At 41.8% G+C, this 16190-nt stretch overlaps 1 protein-coding gene across 2 annotated transcripts; it reads left to right on the top strand.

Moving 5' to 3' along the window:
• The first annotated feature begins 125 nt into the window (after positions 1-125).
• On the top strand, positions 126-15001 carry CMPK1 (cytidine/uridine monophosphate kinase 1). 2 transcript variants are annotated; one of them, XM_030953773.1, is made up of 6 exons: positions 126-546; positions 9327-9473; positions 10340-10492; positions 11978-12054; positions 12139-12235; positions 12710-15001. In XM_030953773.1, exons 1-6 carry the CDS (start codon positions 472-474, stop codon positions 12749-12751), a joined length of 591 nt encoding a protein of 196 aa, XP_030809633.1. In that variant the 5' UTR covers positions 126-471; the 3' UTR covers positions 12752-15001. The 2 variants fall into 2 exon arrangements, with proteins under 2 accessions (XP_030809633.1, XP_030809634.1); XM_030953774.1 differs by lacking the exon at positions 126-546 and adding an exon at positions 3014-3135.
• Positions 15002-16190: the final 1189 nt, after the last annotated feature.

The raw sequence follows: 16190 nt of genomic DNA, 5'->3' as shown, positions 1-16190 counted from the left end.
GGGGGTTTAAAAATGCCAGGGGCGGGGAGCGCGCAGGCGCAGTGCAGCGATGCGGCGGCGTTGCCATGGCAGTGGGGGCGCCGCTGCCGCCGGGCCGGGCCGGGCCGGGCCGGTCTGGGCTATGGCACGCCGGAAAGGGCTGTGGCGGGGCCAACAATGAACCGACACGCCCGGTCCCGCTGGAGCGCCGCGCCGACCTCCGCCTTCCCCAGCCGGGGTCCAGGACCGTGAGTCTCCGCAGAGCCGCTGCTGCCAGCCCCGCGCCCACGTGCCCGCCCCGCCCCGCCGGGACCCGGAAGCACTTTCCCTCCGCGGGGACAGCGCGGCGGCAGCGGCGCCTCTGTCACAGCCCCGGTCACAGTCCCGGCCTCGGCCCCGCCGCTCCCCGCCCGCCCTCCCTATCGGCCGCCCCACGGCCGCCGCCCCGCCGCCGCTGTCCTGCTGCTGCAACGCCGCCGCCTCCTTCTCCTCATGAAGCCCGTCGTCGTCTTCGTCCTTGGCGGGCCCGGGGCGGGCAAGGGGACGCAGTGCGCTCGTATCGTGGAGGTGAGGCGCAGGGGGTGCGGGACCCCGGCCGCGGGGGGCCTGCGAGTTGTAGGATCCCCCCGTGGGGTCCGGGACACTCTTTGGGGCGCTCGCCTGGGGGTCATGTCCTGCAGACGAGGGTGGTGGGACCACTGTCTGCCTTTCGGTCTGGTCTCTTGTCGAGTCTCCATCCATTCCTCGCTCCTTCGAGGCGATAAACAAAAATAACTGACCCACATCTCCTCTTTAGTGCGTGAAGCGGTGGGGCATCCCCAGCTCCGGCCCCTCCGTTCCCCTTCCACCCCTGTCAGGCCGCCTGGCCTTTTCCCTTCTCCTGCCTTTTCCCTCAGCCCCGCAGGATCACTCTGCTGGTGGGTCTGCCCTCGCCGGCATCCACCCTGGGGACACCACTGGGGTTTTTACATCCACCCTGGGGACACCACTGGGGTTTTTACATCCACCCTGGGGACACCCTCTGTGGTCCGGAGGCCGCTCCGGTTCTGCCGGGAGCGCGGATTGCCGGCGGTGCCGTGGCCGAGGGGCAGCAGAGCGGCCCGGCACGATTCCCGGTGCCCGGGCGGGGCTGCCCTGTCGGGCCGGTCCCGCAGCCCGTCCCGAGTGGGTGGCTCCGTACACGTCTGCACGGCCACGTCGGAGCTGGGGCCTGGCAGAGGAGGTGGGTGAGGTGTCTGAAAGCCATTGGAGATACGTGAACTTCAAGTGGATCAAGGTCCGTGTCTCCTGAGGCCTGTCCCATAAATGTTACAGTTGGTACAGCAGGCATTGCAGGGTGTTGGCTTTTTACCCAGTGCCACAACTCAGTAAGTTGTGGAAGTAATATGTTAAAACTCGAACAAGTTTTTTTTCTGGCACAGTGTGATAGAGGTCAAAAGAAATCCTGATCCCATAGATTGTTCATCTTGTTCCTTCTTTTTAAAGAGCCTAAGATCGACAGTATAATTTGACTAAACTTTCAAATTTTCAGTTTTCCAAATACATTTTTTCCAGCCTTTTGAGACAACAAATATGTAAGAAAGAACTGTGGATGATACATGGTGTAGTACTGTTCTTTTAAACACCAAAAACCGCAGGGATAATTACAGTGTATCCAGGTGGATAATTATGGAAGTAGTTAGGGATGAATGCTTCCAAACGTGTGTATGTTGGATTTGAAACAGCTCTTTTATCTTTTTTCTTTTTTTTTTTTTTTACTGAGCAGTTGTATATACTTTTCTTATTAAAAGCCATATAGGATCAGAGCTTATTCATACCCTCACTGAAAGATATGGCTAAGAACTGTGGTGATGCCCATGAATCTGTTGGTGGGAAAGTACCCCAAAACTCCGGGAACAGCCACGTTGTGTGTGTCCTCTGTTCTGGTGGTGCCCTGGGAGTGCTGTTACAGTTTATCCACGCTGCTGCTACATCCCAGACTTCAGAGTTGTATAACTAAGTTAAGTGAATTTGGTCCAGACTAAAAAATGCCGTTATGACTTTAGTTCTGAAGGATTTAAACCTCAAATTACAGACTTGCATTCAAACCAGCATATTCATTAAATTAAATTGTGGCATGGAAGGTTCACAGTGCTCATAAAGCCTTTTTGGTAAGGTCAAATTCAGCCCTTGGCACATAGAAAACAAATGAGCTTAAACTATAGGGGAACCTTGTAGGCTGTCATTAATGGCTTTCAGCAAACCATTAGTGTAGCCTCAGGGCTGAAGTACCTTGTGTGGCTGCTGGCCTGTGTTTAGGAGGATAAATGCCTATGGCTGGATAGGCTGATATAATTGAATAAAGACCACTTTATTAGGAGGAGTTCAAATGAGCCATTGCTACTCAAATAGTATTTCTAGCTAGAAAGGAAAAAAGAGAAACCTTGCTTATGCAGTATTTATTTTCTTCTCTAAGCCTGGAAAGGGAAATCCAAATTCGAATAAATGCAAATTTGCTTTAATTCTGCTAATCCTGTTCACTACATGGCAAGAAGTTTATTGAAGTCAGTGAGCTGACAGCAGAAAGCACTCAGACCTGTTGAATGCAAAGAACAACCTTCCTGCTGGCTCAGACACCTCCAGGAGAGTCACTGGCTAAACTGGGAGGCAGAGAGGGTCTGAGGTAGTTTAAAGAACAGTTGGACTGATGCGAGTGTGCTGGAAAACTTTAGGAAAGGGCACACGAGCAGGGAAGTGTGGGTGAAACACTGCAGAGGTACTGGAGAGCAGGAGCTTTTCTAAGCACAGATCCTCACCGTGGCCCCTGGCAGCCCCCAGAGAGCCCTGCTGCAGGCAAGTGAGCAGCCTGTGTGCAGTCAATGCTGCCTTTAGGTTGAAAGTGTATTTTTATTTGTGTTTTAAACCCTGTTGGCAGTTTGCCACAGAGAAAAGGGGGCTGTAGCTGAGTAATAATAAACCTTATTCATCCTTGTTGTAAATGGACGGAATAATATTAGTTTACATTTGGAATGAATCTGACCCAGTATCTTACTGTAGAGCTTGAGGGTTGTGCTGAACAAAAAGTCAGTATGAGCTATAAATATGTCTTGGTTGCTATTCATTCTGGAGATTTGGGACAGAACACATCACATGTGGAAGAAGTCTAATTTGGCTGAGGTGAGCTCTTGTATGAATTTAGCATCAAACTATTTTTATTAAAAACCAAGGGTGTCTGTATTTTGTAGAGTAAAGGGGATATTATGTACTTAGTACCTGGGAACAATTTCTCAAAGAAGTTTTGTAATTTTTTTTGCAGACTGTGCTTTACATTCCCAAAAAAGGGAGATGGGTATCCCATGTTGTAGATGAAATATATATTTGTTAAATACTAGTGTAAATCATAACTGCTCAATATGTCTGTGCTGGAATCCCTAAATGTGGAGCAGGCATGTATTCATGCCAAATTTGGACAGTAATGGAGAAATTATTTGAGGGAAGACCTAATAACAAGTGGAAATGGGTATTGACACAGTGTAAGAAAGGGAACAGTGGGTAAGTGATTAGGATTCTTTATCTCCACAGTTAAGGTTGGATGAGACAGCTGAACCAGACAGGTTTTCTCCAATACGGACGGAAGACTCGACTCCTGTGTGTTCCACAGACACAGAATTGTCAGGAAAATGCAAATGCAGCAGAACTGCTGCTGTTCTGGAGCAGTTCCTCCTATTTAGAGAGGGATGAAGAGAATTCCCTCTTAAGTTCTTATCCTCTCCCTTCCAGCTCTGCAGATTAACTCCTGAAACCTTCCACAGCTTTGTTAGGTGGAGCTTGCCATCATCTGGGACTGTTGCGTAGCTGTCATGTGAGGCAGAATATTTGAGCTATAGTTGAATGATGTCATTTGAATGCAGGTTCTTGCAATAACCTTCATGCTTTCCACAGGGTCTCTTCTGTGACTGTGAGATAATGAAATGTGCTTTATTGCTGACTTCTGAACTTTGCGTATAAAATCATTACGGTAAAGTCAAGGAAAAAAATGCATTCAGCAAATCTGCACAAAATATGCTTTCTTGTGCTTAAATTTTAAATCCTTATAACCTGTGTTTGAGATGTAAAGCTCTTTGGTTAGTGGGAAGAATAATAACCAAATCATTTGTCTTTATTCCAAGCAAGATTTGAGTTCTACTTTTTTGTCTGTTTGTTTTGGCAAGGTGATCTGTAGAGATTTGGGCTATGCAAGGCATTGCTCTCTGTGTACCTAAATTATAATTCACCTCCACCACAGCCCTATCCTGTATGTTTGTGGTTAAATCTAAAATTAATTCCACAAAGTGGGATGCTGAGCCTTCTCGGTTTTATAAGAGCATAAGTTGATATCCAAATGGAAAAAGCTGTTAAGTTGCTTTGGGATATATGATAAGGAGATTTCCTAGGGTGAAGGAAACAATGCAAAGAAGTATTCATTGTATCAGAAATGCTCCTCTGAAAGTAGCAGAGGATTTAGGTTTTGCTGTCATGTGTTAATTGTCTTCCAGAAGTCTGCTGAGATACAGCGTTAACGTCCTCGAAATAAAAACAGGGTTTAAATTGTTTGCTTTAAACTCAACTTCTGAAATCTCTTTAATGAATGTCGTGTTTTAGTATTCTACTTAGCCTTAAGTTCTCATAGTTGATTTTTAGAATGTAAATTTATATTTCTGAACTTCAGAGCTTTTTTAAAAAAACATGGTGAGCGTTTAAATCTACCCCTGAAGATTTATCCCTGAACATTTCCATTTTGCAGAACACCAGGCATTAAACCTTGTACCTCCCTGACCATACTGAACTTCAGGTATTGAGTCAGTGCTCCCGAAGCACCTGGGGTGCTCTGTTTGCCCCCTCTCTCTTGGAGGCACTGTCAGTGGGATCTCCACTGTGTGTTTCGGTTTGCTAACGTGGGGTTTTGTTTGTTTTTGTTTCCCAGAGACAATAACATACTTCAAACTAAGGAAATTTCTTCCATTTTTTAAACTGGAATAAACAGACAGAAGGTCTATTACTGCTTTGTAGCCTGTAGCCCAAAGATTTAATTCCATGTGCTAGTAGGACAGACAAAAGCTTTCTAGGCTAAAAAATACCCTGAAGGCTGCAGGCTTTGCACAGTTCTGTTTTTATTTTTACTAGTTCTCGAATGGTGTATGTAGCAAATTTTGGTTGTTTATTAAGGTTGCCCAAGATATGACAGGTCAGAACTAGGGCAATAAAAGTTTGTATTTTATTTGTTTAAATCTTAAGCCCTGTGACTTTCATTTTCAAACTAACAATGATAAGCCAAGATAGGAGTCAAGGTCAAAGCAGTAATTTGTGTTTCTCTTGCTCCTTGGCTTCTGCCCTCTTAAGGAAGTCTCAAGCTGTGTGTTTAGTGGGGAGATTTGTGGCAGGACCACCAGGGCTGAATCAGAAATAAACCCCCTGTCCCTCAGAAGGGGCTGTGGAAGGAGTCCCAGCGTCAGCTGCTGCTCACCTCTGCTCCCTCCTGACACCTCCGATTCTTCCTGACTGCCCGAGATTGCTGGGCACACTCCGCCTGCTTCCAGCCTGATGTGACTCATGCATTTCCATTTCTATGCATCTGTTTATTGTACTTACTGAAAACAAAGCCTGTTCTGTCTGCAGAGTGAAAGTTGCAAATCCCGGCTGGCAGAAGGAAGCTGGAAGGGCTGGAGGACAGGGGAGGGAAGGGCAGCCCGGGGAGGCTGCAGTCTCGGGCTGGAATTTGGAGATGTGGAGCTCGCAGCTTGTGTGTCCTGGTTTGTCTGTCCTGCTGTGACTGACCAGGCAGAGGCAAACAGCAAATGGTATTCTGATCTGATCTGCTCTATGCACTGCTGCTGTGATGGGATTGATGGAAACTTGAGCTTGTCTTTCCATTTCACTGGGATTCTTTTTTAATTATTTTTATGTTTTATTAAAGCAAAAGAGGAGAATGTCTTGAGTGGTGTTGAAGACAGCACTTTTTCATTCACAGTTGATTTTTGTAAGTAATACTTGGAGACCCATACTTCAAAAAATTTGTTTTGAAAACAATGAGAACTTGTGTAATAAATAGATGTGGTGGTCACACTACTCTTGCCAGTTTTAGTCAAGGTGTTTAGGGCGCAATTTTTTTTTTTTATTTTAGGTGAGAGAAACCCTCAGCAAGTGTCCTGAATTGGAGCAAATCATTGCAGCACCAAGAGCTTGCACTACTTGTGTAATAATGAGAACTTGTGTAATAGTAACTTACCAATTCAATATTTTTTTATTCCTCTAGATGACACCAGTCTGACTGCATAGCAGAAAGCATTATCTCTGAAACACATTTTTGAATAGTTAATTCTATATTTTCTTTTTTCTTCTCTGTACTACCAAAATCTCTCCAGATTTTAAGTGCTTGGCATCCAATTATTTGGAAATTTTTTTGACCTTTTTTTTTCAAGTCATCCTTTCATTCTGACATTACATGCCTAGTAAGAGCTGGGGAAACTGCTTTTTCATTATTTGGCAACCACAGTCCTGCTCCCCTTTTGATTGCAGAAGAGAGTGCAGGGGTGGCAATGAGTCACATTCTGGGGATGGCATCAAGATGTGCTTGGCACTGCTGTGAAGTCCTGCTGCCACAAGGCAGACCTTGCCCAGACCTGAGTGTTTGACCCATGTTTTGTGCTGTTACATCACAATCTCTTCTGCAAGCCCTTGGCATTGCAATTATTTGCTGCAGCTCAGGATGCTTGCTGAGGGTTTCTATGACCTAAAATGAAAGAAAACTTTGTGCCCTGAACATCTTGATTAAAACTGGCAAGGGTAGCAGGAGCTTCACATCTCTGAAGCCTTCTGTGTGTGGAGCAGCAGCCAAGCCATTCTCCCCCCTTGTTTACATTGTTTAAACCCATGTGTTTTCTTTGGCTCTTGGCTCAGCACAGTTCACAAATAGATGTTTTGCCCCTGAAGGAGAGGTTTGTTTTTCTTACAGCCTGCTTAAGCCATTCTGAGGGTTAGTCTTGAATATAATTTATTATTATCTCAGACAAGTCTGTTTGTACAAAAGCACTTTAAAACACTTCTGTCTTTGCTTTCCAGTTCAGCTGTTAAAAACTACTTTAGTTTGCTCTTGCAAAAGATGGAGAATTCCAAAAAAATTCGGACTCAATTTTGTTTTCATGCATGAAAAGGAAAATGCCAAGGAAAATTAAATGGTTTGGTAATCCTCTAAAACCTAAAGGATTATATTTTCCTCCTGTTTTCTTCTTTGTAGAAACCTGATGTTAAAAAAATCATCATTCTATAACTTTAGCAAGAAGAACTGCATGTTAATTTAGCATTCAGCAGAGTAATGTTTCTTGCTTATAAGGAACAATTTATTCTGGTTTATGGCTTCTGTAGGTTATAAATATTTAGATTTGCAATTAGTTAGGCATATCCAAATGCAATGTACATTAAAGCAAGAGTACAGTGAGCTTACAGAGGATGTCTGTGAAGCTTTTCCTTCACACTTACTTACAGCAAAATCTTGCTTCTGTTTTTTGCCAACTGTGTACAGTTTTGGAGATTTAAGTAATTATATCCCTTCTTAAATTATGACTATGGCAGAACTAACTTTCCATGCTTTTGTGGGTGAAATTGGAAAGCAACTGAAATGTTTTAAAGTCACTTAGTGGGTTGTGTAATATTTCTGTTGTACTTAGTTCAGTAGCCAAGTTTTTAAATCCAAAGTTCACAGCCCTGCCAAGTGTGTAGTCACATTATTATGCCTCTCAGACACCTTGTTTGAAATTTGCTTTGGATGTTGTTGCAGCCAAACTGATAACCCTGAAGTTTTTTGCTGCTGCTTTTGTTTTGTGTAAAAACTTCCTGATGAGAATGTATGTGTGTACCGTGTTTTGGATGTATAGCTAGCTTAGGTAATACCAAGGAGATGTATTTATTGCCTGTTTTGATGGACTTATATTTGGTTAAGGAGCATAGTGCACTTTGTTAGTTTTCTTGCAGTGTTAAATGAGCTGAGAAAATGATTATTTATAACCATGCATTTCTCTTTGGTAGGAATGTATTTGTGTGCTTGCACTAGCTATCTATTTACAATGATAAATGCCTAAGAAATTCATGTCTAATAAATACTTCCATCAGTGTTCTTCATAAGTGACTATTTTAGCTGTAGTTTGAGGTGAAAGAGCAATGGTGTGTGCTGTTTTCCTGCACACTGCTATCATATTGATGGATCTGAATCTGATCTCTCTGCTCTCTCTGTTTACTCTGTGTGGTGTGACAGAGGGTGGAACCAGTGTAGCTATTGACTTTCATCTACCACGTCATCCTTAGGAGAAGTCACTGCTTTTCCCCAAGGGCTGCTCTCCATGGTCATCCCAGGGAAGGAGGTATCAGGGGCAGGAGGACTGTTTGTGCAGCTGCTGTGTTATAGGTGATTTCACCAAGGTAGGGGAGGAAGCTGCTGTCAGAACCACAGCATGAACATAGGGATTTCTGACTTAGCCTGTGCTTGGGACATTCCTCCAGCTCCAAAGGACCTGCAATCACCCTATGTGTTTTCTTTAAGTAGGTAATTAAACAAAATTCTTGTCTTGTCTTGTTTCCAAACATAACAAAATTGTTTTTGAAAATGCTACAGAAATACCTGACCAAGGCCCTGTTGAGCATTTTACCCAGGGATGTCCAGTTCTGGGCCCCTCACCTCAGAAAGACATTGAGGTGCTGGAGTGTGTCCAGAGAAGGGTAATGGAGCTGGTGAAGTGTTGGAGAGTGAGTCCTATGAGCAGCAACTGAGGGAGCTGGGGGGTTTTAGCCTGAAGAAAGGGAGACTTAGGGAAAATCTTGTCATTCACAACTCCCTGAAAGGAGTTTGTACTAAGGTAAGAGTCAGCCTCTTCTCCCAGGCAGCCAGCAGCAGGACAAGAGGAAATGGCCTCAAGGTGCAGCAGGGGAGGTTCAGGTTGGACATCTGGAAGGATTGCCTCACTGAAATGGTTGTCAGACACTGGAACAGGGAGGTGGTGGAGTCACCATTCGTGGAAACATTCAAGAAATGACTGCATGTGGAACTTAAAGCTTTGGTGTAGTTGTCACTATGGTGTTTGGTCAAAGGCTGGACTTGGTGATTTTGGAGGTCTTTTCCATCCTTAATGACTGATTCTTACTGTGTGTGCTGTGTGCAGAGTGTGCTCTACTGTCAGATTGCACACTGAAGATGGAACAGATCCATCGCTAGCAAGATGCTGTTCCCTGGGTTTTTCTGTTGCAAAGCAAGGATAAACAGGGGTGACACTGCTGGCTGGTGTTGGGTTTGCACAAATGCTCTGCCTGAAGGGAGCCTGTGTTTGCTTTGCCTGTTGCAGAAATACGGCTACACTCACCTTTCTGCCGGTGACCTTCTCCGGGACGAGCGGAAAAGGCCGGGCTCCCAGTATGGAGAACTCATTGAGAACTACATTAAAGAGGGGGAGATCGTGCCAGTTGAAATAACAATCAGCTTGCTGAAGAGGGTAAGGAAAAGGCTATTTCCTTGCAGGGTCACTCCTGCAGAGTAAGCAACAAAGCAGTGGCTGTGTTCTGGCAGAATGCTTTCCCAGTGTGAGCGGTATGAATGGGCAGACATGGAGCTGCTTCTCTCAGCAATCACTTGTGTTTCTCCCAACTGCTGGAGAGCTGATGGCGTCTCATACCTGGGGATCTGTGAAAATGGGTTATTTTTATTTTCCTTTATTTTTTAGTAGCTCAAAGATAAGCACTGAAACTGTATTTCTTATTTTCCTGCACTAGCTTTTGGACCTCTTGGTCCATTCGGTCATATTTGATTGGAGGTCAGAGACCTTAAAGGCACTAAGATTTTTAAGTTTTGTCAAAATAGATAGTCAGGTGAAAGAGAAGAGCACCTACTGATGTTCTTGTGAAAGGAAAACCTTCAGCCTCTATTGTATGTCTATGAAAACAGTGGGAGATCTACTTTAAGTCAAAAAAAGGCTGCTGTTCATGGCACTAAATTTATCTGGAGCTTTTCCCTTCAAATTAACTTTGGATCAGGGATATTCTGATGTCTTATTGTGTAAAGACGCTTCCCATATCTTGTAGAAAATAAGCTTTAAAGCTGGGATTTATTATGAGATTTGTTTGTTATGAGATTTTTGAGCTTTGTGAAATAATTGATTCGATTTGAGCAATAGTTGTGTTGGTGCATCAGTGAATTAACCAGTATGCATTGAAAGTGAAACAAAAAGCACATTTTGTTAATCTGCAATAATCCTAGAATAAATGCTTCTCAATTTACCATGTCAACATCTTGGGGGTAAATTAATAAGTAGATAAATCAGCATATGTGCAGGAGATTGTGAATTGAATTATCTTTTATCAGGCTATGGATCAAACAATGGCTGCCAATTCCCAGAAGAACAAGTTTTTGATTGATGGATTTCCCAGGAATGAAGATAATCTTCAAGGCTGGAATAAGACTATGGATGGAAAAGCGGATGTTTCCTTTGTTCTCTTTTTTGATTGTGACAATGAGGTAATGAAGTGTGTAATTCTGTAACTTCCTTTCTTGCAATATTGTGGGAATCATTCAAGAAGAACAATTAAACTCTGACAGGGAGAATGGACTAATGTAAGGGTAGAAGGAAAACTTGGCCTGGGTATCTGAAGGATTTTTTGGCAATTTTTTTTAGCAGATGAGAAGCTGCCTGTTTATTGAAATAGACAGCTAATGACAATTGGTATAATCATATATGAATAAATTATACTGAGGAAGTAGTCCAGGCAATTACTTTCATAAAGAAAATGTATCAAAACTTTAAATACATTTTAAAAAATTATTTGGTTACTTTTCAGAAAATATTACTCTATTTACTCTTAGTAATTTGTTGTTTAGTCCAAAATTACCTTGGTGCAATGTCTGCTTTAATTCTGAAGTGCAGCAGCAATCTTTATTTTCCTAGTTATGAGCTGTGCTATGGGATAGTCAGTAATCAACATTTTATTCAGCAAGTCATTAAATTACAAGGGCATTTTGACAGTGATGCATTGCATTCATTTAACAAGTGCCGTGACGTGCTGTCTTTTTAATTTGTCAGTGCCCTTGAACATAAAAACTGTTATGAGTATCCCAGCACCTTAAGCTGACTTTTTTCCTGTTACCCCTTTCCCCAGCTTCCTGAGATTTTGATTTTTTGGTTTTTTTTAACTTATTTGCAATCGTTTTGTAATCTTAAAGAGCACATGAGGGATTATTATTTTTCTGTTAAAACATTAAATAAGGCTAAATTAATTTTTTCACTTGGTGGGGCATTAATTTTGTGATTCCAGTTTTTTACTAGATCCAAAAATACACAATTCTTCATGATCTTTACTATAATTGTACTGTGAAGAAAAAATAATTTTAACTCTTGTCCTCTTGCATGAGTTGGATAAATGTATTCATGGAGTGTAATGTGTCAGCTTTGCTTATTTAACTAAAGGTTTAAAAAACTTAGTTCGTTGGGACACTTCTAGCTATGGTTAGTTCTTTATTTTTTACTTAGATTTTGAAGTCTTCATTATAGCAATGTCAGGTAAGAACATTTTAACTGACAGTAGCTTATTATTGTCAGTTTGCCTTACAAAATTCTTGAGAGAACATAAGTGACTTTCCTTTAGTGCAGACATATATTAATAGTCCCATCTGACATGCTGCTTTTCAGAAAGCCTGAACACATCCTTGAAAATCAGGTAATTTTCTTTCTTTATGTCTCAGGCTGGGGATCCAGTCAAATCACAGAGCTTGATGCTGCTTTTACTTCCTCTGACCCCAATCCTGTTTACGTAAACTGGATTGTAAACCAACAATCTTCTCTAGAAGACACTAACTTCCCGTGTGACTTCTGGTTACATCCACCAGTTCTGGGCTGTATTTTGTGTGCCAGGCCAATTTAGATTTGCAGGATTTTTGCTAGTTCCTGCTCTCAGGATGGCAGCTGGTGTTCCTGGATGCAGTCATCCTTCTGGTGTTTTTTTGTAGATCTGTATCGGCCGCTGTCTTGAGAGAGGCAAGAGCAGTGGCAGGAGCGACGATAACCGGGAGAGCCTGGAGAAGAGGTACTGTCCTAAAAACTTTTCTGGTCCCTTCTCTTGATATTTTTCTATGTAATGTGGATTTTTTCTCCCTGTGCTTTCTCTTAGAATTCATACATATCTGCAGTCCACTAAGCCTATCATAGATTTGTATGAGAGAATGGGAAAAGTCAGAAAAGTGGATGCCTCTAAATCTGTTGATGAAGTAAGTATATATGCCAAAAAGCCATGGGGATCACAGGGTGGCAGGGTGCATATTTCTGGCATTCTTCTGAGATGTGTGTTTGTGTGATTAGCTTGCTAATTAAGCACTGATGTTATTACTCAGGGATGTTGTGGAGCTCTTGATTTGACTCTTGAAGGACCAAGTAAGATGTGAATAACTTGAGGAAATTGATCTGTTCTGCTTGAGTGTGAACTGGACTAAACACATTTCCAGTGTTTGTGTTTAACAGCATCTTGCCTTTTACATTTTCATGAGCTTCTGCTCTTCTCAAGTAGTGTTGCTCTTCTGTCTGCTTCCCAAAATTGATGCCAGTCTCACTGTTAAAGAATTACTGTGGATGTTCTAAAAAAACCCTATATATTTTTGAAAGTACTGTCAAATACTGTTTAAGTTGGTTTAACTTGGAGTAATTGTTAGATGAATGCTTCATAAAATTCTTCTTTATCTTTTTAGGTTTTTGAAAACGTTGTACAAATTTTCGACAAAGAAGGCTAATTCCCAGCTTGAAACTCCATTTAAACTTGTGCTTGAATCTTGCTTGAATAGCTGCTACTGCAGTCCACTCTTTGTAATTATTTTAAAAGACTTTTTATTTTTTTTCACATATCTAATGATGATTGGTAAAACAGTTGATTAGAAATGGATCTGTTTTTTAAATAGGAAATCATTTCTTGTGGCTATAGTATACAAGTTTCAGGGTTCTCCATAAGTGCAAGTTGTTACTCACATGGCAGAAACACAGTTAATACATCTTTCTGAACAAACTGTTTATTCTGTCACAGTTCTGTGCCTGTCATGGGCAGTCCTTCTTCTTCCTTATTGCTGTACACCTATTTCCTTTTTAAAGATCAACTGAACAGCAGCATTAATCAATGAAGGACCCATATATCTTGGGGTTTTTTGGATGCTTGGACCAAATTTAGCAGGTTTTTTTTTAAGTATAATTTTGCCCCAAATTCTCTTATATCCCCAGACCTCAATTCTCTAAGTCAAGCTGCAGTTAGTGTGAGAATCTGTTTTAGCAGTTGCCAAGAAACTATTAAATATGCTTTTCAGGAACAGACATACAAAGTACTTTATGGAAAGTGGTGCTTCCTTATGACTCTGGATGTAAACTGTCTTGCAAGTTTTTGGATGACATGGCCCTGGATTTTTCCTTGTTTTAATTTGCAAAAGATTAAGAAAGTCAGTTTAATATTTCAGTACTCATTTATCTTAAATGATAGTTAGTTCTTAACTACAGCATAGTCTTCACAAGATGGCAAAGTTCTTAAAAAGTGTACAGTAGGCAAAATCTGACAGTTCTGTCTTTTGTAACAAGTGGAAGGGTTTTTCTTTATTATTGTTGAAATACTGTGTTACCAAATGCTTTAAGGTTTGTTAGCTGGGGAAATATTTTTATGGTTAAACTAGTGAATATGTTTCCCTAAAAATGTGTAATTTTAATAGCTGTTTGTTTGAGAAGTTTGTAAGTTATTGCACTTTTGTTACAATGTGGTCAGCTGAGGGGAAGATAATTGCAGAAAAAAAGTTTCATTCCCTGAAACAGAGTCCTGCTTTTCCATGTTCTCTTGAGGAAGCCAAGTGCAGTCAGCAGGAGGAGCTGGGGTGAGCAGGGAACTGTTTGAAACAACCTGGTTGAAACGTTTGCACAGATGTGGTGCAATTTTGTCTTTTGTTTAAGCTTTCCTGTCCCCTATATAGTATGCATAGGTCTGGAGGGGCCCAACCATGCATTCCTTTTGTGCCCTAAGCTTCCACTGATGGCATGAAGATGAGAGTGTTAACTGATTTTAGTGCTAGAGTGGTTGTTCCTACATTAACTGACAGTCTAATTGGTTTGTGACATGCTAATTACACAGAATTGCAATTTGGATATCTTGATGCTCAGCTTTTCTTTAGTCATGACTTTCTCTATTTAGGAGAAGGTTTAAATTAAGCTTAGTTTTTAATTAGAATCAGATGTGTTGGTCCTCATCTTGCAGTCAGATTTCTATTTTCAGGAATTCTCATCTCATTGAAGTTGTTGAGGCTCCTGGACTGGGCAAGAGATGGGTGCAGAACCAAGGGTAAACTGCAGTAGCTTTTCCAGTCTGGTAGGAGTTCAGGCAATGGACTGGCCACAAATAGCTGTTTACTACTGCTGAATATATGGACCATGACTGCTTTTGTGAGTGTGGGAGGCCAGTGCTCTCACTTTTTGAATTTCTTGTTTTAAAAAATAAAAGAAGAAAACCTGGAATTTAACTCTTCCTGTATAAGTATGCTGACATGGATAGGATCCAGCAAAACTGCGTGTTTTAATATGAAGGTTAGAATCAGGGTTTTTCAAAAAATACTTCAAACTGGATTCTTTAATCCAATTAGAGAGATTTCATTAGCTCTTGCTTCTAAGTTACTGGTTTTTACAAGTTCTGTTCAGAATTTTCTCTCATCATACACTTTTCTGTGTATTTAAGTGCTGAAACAAAAAGACCCCAACCTCTGAAGCAAGTTTTAGAAAAACTCCCAACAATGTTTTGGCGATATTGAATTTGGAGTGGATTGTAATGTGTCTGTGCAAGGACTGGATTTTTTGTCATTTTATTTATTGAAGATACCATTAAATGTGTTACCACTTCTTTCAAGATGGACTTACGATTGAAATAAAAATTAAAGGCAATATGCGAATGTGTTGTGTCCATTTAGCAGCAAAACTGTATAAAGAATTTGAGGAGATCCAATAAACTTTGTTCTGTGGCTTAATGACTGCTTGCTTTACAGTTATCTGTCACAAGGGATGTTTTTCAAGTATATCCATCTATATAAAGTAAGTATTTATTAGAGTTGAATACTTCATGTGGCCACATGCACAGGTATGTGTATAATCATTTTTCACCATCGAAACTGAAGTGCTGAAGATCCTTTTAGGCACAGGAGAAGATCAAGCCATTGCCTGTGGCATTGATACCTTTTTTTGATTATACAGGTTTATCAAATGACTGTATTCATATAGTTGTGCAGAATTCATTTAGCACATGTGTGAAAGAAAATTGACTTGGAGTGGTTAGGAAGCACAAACTTACTGTGCACCTGCTGTTGGAGACACTTTTGGCCTGGATTTCTCATGATTCCTTGTTCAGTCAGCAGCTGATCCCCTGACTGCCATTCTGCTGGCTCTGCAGCACATGTGTACATGCTATACTCCAGGCTGTTCTTAAAGGAGATTTGCACAGCATAATATTCTCTAGAAAAGAAACTGAGAGGCTGCCAGGCTCATTTTAAAATAACCCATTTTATGTAAAGGTCTGTTACAAAAGAGGTTGTTTTGTCATGTGTAGCTTCCCATTAAACAACTTCTTGAACTTAAAATCATAGAATCATTTGGGTTGGAAAGGACTTCTAAGGCAGAACATCCCTTCCAACTTGAAACTTTACACTGGAAAGATTTGCAGAGCTGGTCTGAAGGGGGTGGGGAAGAGCAAGGGATTTTTCAGTTGTGCCAGGTACCTTTCTGCTGGGAAATCTGCAGAGACTAAACTTTTGCTGAAACCTCACCCTGAAGTTGTAGCACCTCCTCAGGGATGGACTGAAAGGGGCAAAGCTGCCCATTGGATTTGCACCTTTTGGACAGAGATTTTGAGTTAAGTTTCCCACTTTGAGAGTAGGAGCAAGCAGAGAAGACCATCAACACACACTTGAGGATTGCCTCAGTGTAAGATATCCCCCACTAGGAACAATTTGTCCTTAACAAGAAGAACTGGCTCATGAGGGAGTTCCGAGATCTTGTGGAAAATCCTGTCTCTTACAACAGTGGGGACGTGTGTGTGCTGCTGCCCAGGCTGAGCTGGGGAGAAGGGGAGAGTTAAATGGAAAAACCACTCAGTTCAGAGCGGAGCTGCCAGCTGTCGTTACCGGCTGGCAGTTCCTGGCTGCCAGCATTTAGGAAAGTTGC

Source organism: Camarhynchus parvulus, chromosome 8 (genome assembly GCF_901933205.1).
Source record: "Camarhynchus parvulus chromosome 8, STF_HiC, whole genome shotgun sequence".
NCBI lineage: Eukaryota > Metazoa > Chordata > Aves > Passeriformes > Thraupidae > Camarhynchus > Camarhynchus parvulus.
Note: the sequence above shows the minus strand (reverse complement) of the source record. Positions and strands in the feature narration are given on the sequence as shown.

What these genes read in the sequence shown, in the direction of transcription:
- CMPK1 (XM_030953773.1), top strand. Translation starts at nt 472, where the DNA reads ATGAAGCCCGTCGTCGTCTTCGTCCTTGGCGGGCCCGGGGCGGGCAAG. An exon ending in AGTGCGCTCGTATCGTGGAG is followed by an intron (nt 547 to 9,326) that starts GTGAGGCGCAGG and finishes TGCCTGTTGCAG; the next exon opens with AAATACGGCTACACTCACCT. An exon ending in CAATCAGCTTGCTGAAGAGG is followed by an intron (nt 9,474 to 10,339) that starts GTAAGGAAAAGG and finishes ATCTTTTATCAG; the next exon opens with GCTATGGATCAAACAATGGC.